We start from the raw sequence: 10,043 nt of genomic DNA on the forward strand, positions 1-10,043 counted from the left end.
GAGCCTGCGGCCGCGGACGCACTGGGGGCCGGCGCGGTGGGGCCCCCAGAGCCCCCCAAAGCCAGGCCCTGCGGCAACGGCAGGACGAGCCACCGCAAGGAGCTGCGCTCCACGGTGACCTGCGAGAAGCGCCGCACGCGGGGGCTGAGCAGGATCGTCCCCAAGTCCAAGGAGTTCATTGAGACAGAGTCGTCCTCATCCTCCTCTTCGGACTCGGACCTGGAGTCGGAGCAGGACGAGTACCCTCTGTCCAAAGCGCAGACCGCGGCCACCGCCGCCGCCGCCTCCGGGGTTGACCCGAGACTGAAGGAGGCGGCCAACAGCGTCAGCGGCGGCGGCCCCCGAGCCCCCGTCGGCTCCATCAACGCCAGGACCACCAGTGACATCGCCAAGGAGCTGGAGGAGCAGTTCTACACGCTGGTCCCCTTCGGCCGGAACGAACTTCTCTCCCCGCTGAAGGACAGTGACGAGGTCAGGTCTCTCTGGGTCAAAATTGACCTGACCCTCCTGTCCAGAGTCCCAGAACACCTGCCTCAGGAGCCAGGGGTCCTGAGCGCTCCTGCGGCCAAGGACGCTGACAGCGCACCGCCGAGTCTCCCATCGGACCCGCCGGCCGAAAAGGCTTTGCCAAAATCCAAGAGGAAACGCAAGGTAGGCCTGGGGGAGGGCTGGAGGGGACGGGACCATCCCTTCAACTGGTGGGCAAGGAGGTGGAGCACTAGCAGGCGTGCATGGCAGGCGGCAGCAGCAGTTTGTGTGTCCTTATCGAACCAACGGTAGGTAGTACTTTAAATATGCAGACACTATGGTAAGTACGTGATGTGCATTAACTCAGTGAAATCCTTAGAACCACCCAATGAGTGAAGTCCCATGACCGATCCCGTTTATAGTTACACAAAATGAAGCCCTGTCCCACAAAATCCAAGAGGAAACGCAAGGTAGGCCTGGGGGAGGGCTGGAGGGGACGGGACCGTCCCTTCAACTGGTGGGCAAGGAGGTGGAGCACTAGCAGGCGTGCATGGCAGGCGGCAGCAGCAGTTTGTGTGTCCTTATCGAACCAACGGTAGGTAGTACTTTAAATATGCAGACACCATGGTAAGTACGTGATGTGCATTAACTCAGTGAAATCCTTAGAACCACCCAATGAGCAAAGTCCCATGACCGATCCGTTTATAGTTACACAAAATGAAGCCCTGTCCCATTGCATGTTGAAATAATCATACAGGAAATATTTATCAAGTGTGCGCAGATGTAAGCTGGTTGCTGGACCTGTGAGAAAGCTAAACACGTAAGGGAACCTCATTCTTTGCAGGAGGGATGCGGTGATGATGGTGGGATCATGCATTGGCCTAAGAAGCCAATGGTCTCCTGGGGTTTAAGGCTGTGACTGGGGTAAAAGATGAACACAGAAGTCCCTGATGCCCGGCACCAGCCTGCAGCGTCAGAGCCAGCAACTGTTGCTTCCAGTGTGGTGATTAGGGAGGCCTTCAGGTGGAAGGGGGCCAGGAACAGTGCTCTGAGGAGGAGGGACATTTGAACAAGCAGGGACGGAGTGACACCAGATGAGCAGGTGAGGCATGGGAGAGAGAAAGGCGGCTCAGGTACAGGAGACCTGTGGCAGCAGGTGGTGAGCGCTCAGCCAGTTTTGAAGGGTTTTGAGCGCGGAGATACCTTAGTCATAAATCACATAAAGCCAGTTTTGAAGATTTTTAATCCCCTCCTATTGCTGTATCTTCAAAATAATTTGGAGCACAGCAAAAATCACAATGACAAACCAAAGATTGCAGTACTCATGCATGGCTCCAAATATAGGGCAGATTTATTAATAACAACAGTTTTTCCCCCAAGGGATGCTGTTCTAAGCACTTCATACGTGTTAAATCACTTAGTTCTTATAATTTGTGAGGCAAATAGTATTGTCATGCCCATTTTACAGGTGAGAAAACCGAGTCTTAGAGAGCCTGAAGTGACTTGCCTGAGGTTATATAGGTCGGTAGGGGCGGGACCAGGAATGAACCCAGGCTTTCTGGCTCCAGAGTCTGGCAATAAGAAGTCAGTCTAAGGCTTGTGTAGTATTTTCCAGTTTTCAAAGGGCAGTCTTGGTCTGACAGTAGAAAAGTCAGACTTGACATGTGGGTTTTATAGCTGTCTCAAATCCTTGATTAAGAGTGGGCCTGAGGACTAAGGTTTATTGCCTTTTCCTGGCCACAATGGGTGTATACCTCACTTTGGGAGTGTGTATGGAGAAGGCATACAGTCTCCTCCCTCTGGCAATCATCTTTGTGACCTAAAGGGCACCCATCACCAGAGACGTTTATTCTAAAGTAGCAAAGAACGTGTTTCTTTACATAGTGACACTGAATAACTTACGCCTGTGAAGCAGAATGTGCACTCCTTATGAGAAAGTTCATGAAAAGAAGTATCTTCAGAAGGCACTGTCTGTCTTTCCCTTGGTGTGTATGCAAAGACAGTTTTGTAAAGATGCCCAGCAGAGTTTCCATTCACCCTTGGCCATTACCCTTCAGTGCCCACCGTGGTTGAGCCCCATTGCCCTGAGTGTGCTCACATACACTGCAAAGTATGTGGATTTTTTTTTTCCCCTTTTTGTCTTTTTTTTCTTGTCCGGCAATGGATCGCAACCCTCAGTGTCGCGCCCGTACCGGACCGGGACCGGCAACGGGATCGCAACCCTCGGTGCTGCACCCGCACCTCGCTCAGCCAGTGAGCGGGAACCGGTCTGTATGTGGGATCCGAACCCTCAGCGGGAGCGCCGCCGCGCTCCCAAGCGGCACGCTGTAGCAGTGCGCCACCGGGCCAGCCCCCAAAGTATGTGGATTTTGACACCAGACTGACCTGACCTCAAATCCCATCTGTGCCACTTACCTCCTTCAGCGCCAGCTTCATGGGCCCTGGGCAACCAGTGCAGCCCCCAGGGCCCCTTGGATTTTAATGCTTGTGACTGCCATCTTGAAATTCTTCATTCTATCTTTAATTTGTGTTTTGTAAGTGATGGAGTTGTGTGGGGACATGTGGAGCTTTGGTTCTTCATGTGGTCACACCTCCTGCCTGTTTCCACAGGACGGCTTCTGCCTGCTGTTTGGCCCCTGGAACCCCGAGCCCCATGCAGCCTCCCTGTTCCCATCTCAGTCCAGGGACCACTGCTGCTCTCACCCCCAGATGGGCCTCAGGTGCAGGCACAGGGAGAGTCAGGGTCCCTGTCCTGCCCAACCCCGATCCAGGTGATGAGGCATCCCAGAGGGGAGGTTGCAGTCCTCTGGGGGTCACCCATTTGCCATAGGTTGGGGGGAGTAGGCTGTGGGAAGGGGAAATGCCGAACCGGCCTTCCTCTCCAGGGCCCAGCATGACAGGTGGGTCCCACAATTGAGGGGGAGGGGGAGGACCCACGCAGGTGGGCCAAGCCCTTGAGAGTCTACCCTCGCCTCCCAGGCATCCCCATTCCTGAAGGACCACAATATGAAACAGCAGATAAACACCGCCATGACAGGGCAAGAGAGAGACCGCAAAAGAAAGGAGAGTGCTTCCTGCTCGAGGACTTCATAGCATCACTCTTTCCTGGTTTTTGAACAAGGGGCTCAGTGTTTTCATTCTGTGCTGGATCTCCAAATCTGTGTAGTCAGCCCTGGCCTCCTGAGTGACCTTAATCAGGGACCTTACCTTCTCTGAACTTCGGTTTCTTCATCTGTAAAATGGTGACATCTCTGCAGGGCGTTGTCGGGTTCGCGTGGTGTACTGAAACCAGTCCAAGTCAGTGATACAGGTGGGCTCATTTCCTCCCTCCCCCTCCTCTAGACACCCTGCCTTTCTCATTGCTCACTGGCGCTCAGTTCTTGTTGAATGAAGGAACCGATCAGTTAGTCATCTGGGGATAAGTGTGGCCATTACCTCTGGGATTAATGGGTAAATGGATGGGGTGATGGAAACATGTACAGATACAGACATGTAGGAAATATGCAGAGATTGACTTTGGTCAGCATATAGATAGATTGGAAATACGTATAGCTGTATAGGCATTCATAGATACATAGAGAGAGAAATGTGTAGAAAGACATTCATATAAATCCCATAGTATTCTATATTTAAATAGTTGTATTATTCATGGCCTTTTTATTTTAACTTACAAAACTTCACTCCACTAAGCCCTGACACCTGGCTCTACTCATAATCTAAGGAATCATCATTAAGCATAGACACAAGAGAAGAGAATGAATGTTTTTGTAGTGCTCTTTATTCAGCATCCCAGGACATTAAGACTCTAGTACTGGGTGCTGGAAGTGGGACCCCGTAGACTTGGCTGTCCAAGGTGCCAAGTCTCACCCTGCTGGAGCCCTGAAGACTCCTTGGAGCTTTTGTTTGATCCCTCCAAGGAACATTACAGTGTGAGCATCTGGGACTGCCTGTGGCAGAGGCTGAATTACATAGTCCCAGCTAGAGAGAGAAGGTCAGAGTCTTTCTCTCTTTGGTGCTGACATTTGTCTCCTGGAAAATACTGCAGACAGCCCTGAAGATAGTGTGCTGGGTTCCTGCTATCTCACCGAAAGTGGTGGTACCTTGCTGATAGTGTTTGCTTTGCAGGCCTAGTACATGTCTAAAGTTTTTTTGTTTTTTTGTGTGTGTGAGTGTCTTTTTTCGTGACCGGTAAGGGGATCACAACCCTTGGTGTGGTGTCGCCCGCACCGCGCGCAGCCAGTGAACGCACCGGCCATCCCTATATAGATCCGAACCCACGGCGGGAGCATCGCTGCGCTCCCAGCATCGCACTCTCCCGAGTGCGCCACAGGCTCGGCCCGTACATGTCTAAAGTTAAACACAATCCAGGCACCAAGAATCCAATCAAAGTACTGTTTCATAAAAAGTTACTTTAAGGGTTCTAAGATGTCATGGGATAATCAGTGTGAACTAGAATCAAGGCACCAGGAGGCAACAACTTCTGCTTGCAATTCACAAAAGGCATGAATTTCAAAACAGAAAGGACAAAGCTTGCCCCTGCCCTTACCGCATAAGGCCCATAGAATACATGCTTGTTATACCTTGTTCTGATACCAGGAAATGCCCAGATGAGTGACGTTGGCACTACAGTGTGAATTCGGAATAGGTCTGCTTTGGATACCGGAGCAGTTTTCATCCCAAATCTTGGTCATGGCATTACACCTTTCCTCTCAATAAGCTGTCGATAGTAAATGGGCAGATCTCATCCTTGGTCATTGTGGACTGGGAACCTATACTGGGGCATTGCTGCTCAGGCCACACTGGGGAAACCAGGTGAGCTGGTCTCCCAGGAGGCCTGGCTCTGTGGAAGTTGGTGCCGAGGAGCACGTAATGATCCCTTGAAATCCAAGCTGATTGGCTTTTGCTTATTTTTGTGCAGTGTGACAACGAAGACGACTACAGGGAGATCAAGAAGGCCCAGACAGAGAAAGAGAGCTCTTCGAGACTGGCTGCCTCTGCCAATAATACTTTGTCTGCGAACCCTTGTAACATGAACGTCAACAGGTAGGTGTGTTCCCACGAGGGTGCAGGTGAGCTGCAAGGTCTCTGGACCTGAAGCTCATGTGCCATGTTGGGGGAGATGCAGATTTTTTAATGATGCTCTGGTCTGGGTGTGCACACTTGCCTCCCTCAGTTCAACCTAAGGCTTACAATTATGGCTGGACGTGTGCCTCGCGCCACAGCTCCACATAGCCCTGTAAGGTACTTCTCTGTAACCAAAGACCAGTTGCTAGTTACACACAGTTCTGCACTCCCCAGAGATACAGCCTTCCCCCAGAATACTTATTAACTGAATATTCAAACCACTATACCGCTAAACCCATAAGAACACTAAGCTTATTACACAGATGAATAAATATATACTTTAGGCAGAATCTCCATGTGATACACTTGAAGCTCTTCGATATAGACTAAAATTGTGGCATTAGACAGGATCTGTGCTTTCAAGGTTCAACTGCCACCAGTCACTCCTCTGAAGGGGTTCCAGATAGACCCACCTTGCATTGAATTCCCTCTGTGATAAATGGCTTTCTGGCAAGGCAAGCTCCCAGATTTTTATTATAAAGGAGTAGCTTATCATCAGTCATAGGAGCTCTTTCCATCAGGAGCTCATACCAGTGCACGGAAACCACTTTTCCTCTGCTAAGACACTCCTGACTCTTCCTGGCTGCATACATAGAATTTTTAAGGGGAGATGAATGTTTCAGCACTATACATAAAACTGTAAACTGAAAGGTTAGGAAAAGATGTAGAGCAGTACTAAAACTCGGAGAGGAGATTGGAGAGCGAGGGCACACATGCAGGCCCGCTGCAGTGTCAGGATCACCTTGGGAAGGAGTCGCTGAGCAGGAGGGCAAGCTGCACATGCAGACCGGCCTGGTCCTCGGTCCTCTGTGCAGAGTGGATGGCATCCCCAAATATAGGGAAAATGTGAATGGGGAAAATGGGGTCCCCAAATACTTTTCAGATGTGGGGTATGGTTATATGTGTGCTTTTTTGTTAATGCATTAAGTAACTTTTCTAGCTGATCTAGTGGCTATCATAATTTCTAAGTAATGGTGATATAACCAATATTTTAAGATGTCTGCAACAACTGTAATAGGACGTGAAAATATCTGTGATTCCTACTGGCAACACGATCACAGGGATTGCTAATACTGCTAAACCACTAAACCACTACTCTGGTTTCGTGCTTTCACTCGTAATTGAAGGAAATGTTCTATTTCAGTGAGAGGTTAGTGAAAATGAAGATGTAACTTTTTTCCATCCAAGTTCATGGATCCCAGGTTAAAAATCTTGCTCTAGAGACTGCCTGGCACAGCCTCCTAGCTCTGATAGTTTTATTTGCATCGAGTAATGACACAATGCATATGCAGGTACTTGAGGATTTTCTGAGAAAGGCAGTCTCTGTACCTCTGGAATTGTGATAACTACTGGCAGATTGTGCAATTAAACAATCCCAGCGATAAGGTGATCGCCAACTCCAAAGAGGAGCTCCAAAGATACACTTGCAGTGATGAAGAAGCAGCAAAAGGACTGTGACAACATGAAGTGTAATAACTTAGTTTTCCATTCACAGTAAAAACCATGTAGTATGTGAAGTAATGGAGATGGAAAATGGTCTTTTTTCGCTCGAGAAACAATTATGCTCAGACTCTTCACATCCGTCTTCAACGTCAACACCTTCACCATCTCTAGACGAGCCACTTCTGATGCATCCAAAGCAGATTTCCACAGTGCTTTTGGAGCCAGAAATCTGTCATCAGAAATTCTGTCTCCATGGATATCTATTTGCATAACATTAAGAACCTTGGTTTTGTCATTTGTTCTAGAGGCCTGTATTTGTAATTCTCCACTGTGACCACCAACTAAGGAAATTGCTTTTTGAAGTGACTTTAATGGCTTGTTTTCAGTGATAACCAAAACCTGCAATTAAGAGATCACAACCCAGGAATCATGACTAAATCTTCCTTAAGTGGCTTTATGTATTTTTTTTAACTGACTCTATCAGTTAGCAGTAGTTCAGTTAATTTCAGGCTACTGTGTCTTCCCCAAAAAATACATTTTTTTTTTTAAAGGAAGTAGCAGAGACAGCCCTAACAGTATAATGCACATCGCAGAAACTCAGATATAAGTGAATTCCTTTCTTCTGATGGTTGATTTTGGAGAACATTATATTTAAGCATATTCAGTAGTTTTGAAGGTAAAGTAAAGAGCTAGGAATCAGAAATTGTAACTTCTAATGAGAGTTCTGATCGATGCCTGATTAACGCAGTAATTCAAAGTTGGCATCATGCTTAGCAGATTATTCTGTGATTCTATTATTTTCTATATAATAATTAGTACAAGCTCAGATGTTAGCAAAAGCCCTTTCAGAAATGGTGAATTCATTTATCATTGTTGATTGACTTTCCCATTACTTGCTGTTTACGCTTGTTAGGAAAAAGGTTGTTTGTTGGGTATTTTGAGATCCTTGGATGAAAAGCTCAGAAAATGAAAGTATTTCTATTCTTAGACATTTACTTTGGCACTAACTCCAGAATTACTATTCATCCTGATAGGAAGAGTAGAGAATGAATGAGATTTGCTTACAGTTTGTTATGGTCCTAATGCCATAAAGTTGTTTCCTGGTATAATAATTCCCAGTAAACTTTCTACCAGCAGGTCTTGAATGGGAGATTTGGATCACATGTAAAACATTCCCTTTCCCTGTGCTGACTGTGTGACGTTCCATTACTGTAATTTTCTTTTTCAGCTTGGCAATACCAATAAATAAAAATGAAAAACTGCTCCGGTCACCCACCTCACCCCTCTCCGATGCATCTAAACACAAATACTCCAGTGAGGACTTAACTTCTTCCGGCCGACCTCATGGCAACGGTCTGTTCACTTCTGCCTCTTCCAACAAAAAGCATAAGGCCGACAACCAGCCGCAGCCCCACGCCGGAGACCTCACGGTGCGTTGGTGCTCTTCCTTTGCCAATGAAAATCAAACTGGCATTGAGCACGCTCACCCCATCCTCTGTCTCTGCCCAGCACAGTCTAAACACATCGTTGAGGTCCGCAGAGAATCCCTGAGTGCTGCTTCTGGGGAGACCCGGCAGAGGAGAGGACCCTGTCCCCTCCCCGCAGAGAACTGAGAAAGAAGAAAGCAGCCCAGGGGGAATTCTAAGCCTCTTCCGCTTAGCAAGCCTCTAGGCAGGATTTTATTTCCCATTCTGAAAAGAAAAGACCCCAGAGTAATACCATCCCAGGACAAAGTAAATTGGAAGTTTTGAAACAACCAACTTTTTACTGGGAAAAATTCCTTACCCCCAGGCAGAGTTAAATCTGGGATTGAAAGCCCACACCAAAATCTGCAGGGCTCACACTCTGCCCTTGTTGACCAGTGTACGGGCCACATTGGGGGAACCCCCTGCACCACCCCTTTTCCAGCCATCTTCTCAGGGGTGAGTCCAGCACTCCCCTGGGGAAGAACAGGGAACTTGGGTTCACAGTTCAGCCTCATCTCTTAGCTGCAGTGTGATCGTGGGCCAGTTGCTTAATCTCTTTGAGCCTGTTTCTTTATCTGAAAAATGGTGGTGATAAGATCTAAAGACCCCCCAACACCTACAGACCCCACGCAGCTAACCTGGGGAAGAACAGGGAACTTGGGTTCACAGTTCAGCCTCATCTCTTAGCTGCAGTGTGATCATGGGCCAGTTGCTTAATCCCTTTGAGCCTGTTTCTTTATCTGAAAAATGGTGGTGATAAGATCTAAAGACCCCCAACACCTACAGACCCCACGCAGCTAAAACTATGTGCGTGAGTTCCTCTTCGCTGCCATGCTTGACACTGTAACAACTCATCCTGTCGGGGCATTATTTAATTCCAGGTTCTTCTGAGTTCTCCCTGGTCATTGTGCCTGTCAAAACAGCTGGGCTTTGTGAGGCAGAGAGAGAGATGAGACTTGAGAATAGGATTCTGCAAAGAAAGATTGAGGGATGGGTGGGTGGGGAGGGGGACAGTATTTAACACTTTATCCCATGAATGAAGATGTAGAAAAGTTGGTAGAAGGTCCTTCACGAGCCTGAATCTTATCACATTCTCAGGAACTTATCCTACAATGCACAGGACAGTCCCCAGCACAAAGAATGACTCAGTTCAAACTCTGAGTAGTGCTGCTTGACCTCTGACCTTAAGACCTCTAAAAGGCAAGTAGCAGTAAAGTAAGAGGTAGAGAGCTGCAGGCAGAGGAAATAGCATGTGCAAAGGTCCTGAGGGAGGACTGAAAACTGGCTTCTGAGTCTCAGGCACAGAGAGCACAGGGAAGAGGGGTTGAGAGGTAAGCAGGGGCTGGACTTGCAGGCTTTAAAGGCCACTTGGCTGGTGTTGCACCTTTTATCAAGAGCAAGGGTACACTATTGAAGGATTTTAAGAACAATTTTAGAGTTTAACATCTGATTTTTCTGGTCATATACAACAATGGTATGTAACCCTTAAAATATTAGACATAAAATCAGTCCATATTTAAAGAAGAATTCATGTACACTCAA

At 47.9% G+C, this 10,043-nt stretch overlaps 1 protein-coding gene across 1 annotated transcript in view; it reads left to right on the forward strand.

Annotated features, from left to right (window-relative positions):
• The window catches only part of AFF3 (AF4/FMR2 family, member 3), a gene marked incomplete at its 5' end in the record, with an annotated part of 456,956 nt that overhangs the window by 417,398 nt on the left and 29,515 nt on the right, over positions 1-10,043 (forward strand). The window contains 3 exons of the mRNA XM_008576823.1: positions 4-651; positions 5,387-5,511; positions 8,264-8,465. Coding sequence (XP_008575045.1) covers positions 4-651; positions 5,387-5,511; positions 8,264-8,465 — 975 coding nt within the window. The remainder of the gene's footprint in view (positions 1-3; positions 652-5,386; positions 5,512-8,263; positions 8,466-10,043) is intronic.

Source organism: Galeopterus variegatus, unplaced genomic scaffold, assembly GCF_000696425.1.
Source record: "Galeopterus variegatus unplaced genomic scaffold, G_variegatus-3.0.2 Scaffold1410, whole genome shotgun sequence".
Lineage (NCBI taxonomy): Eukaryota > Metazoa > Chordata > Mammalia > Dermoptera > Cynocephalidae > Galeopterus > Galeopterus variegatus.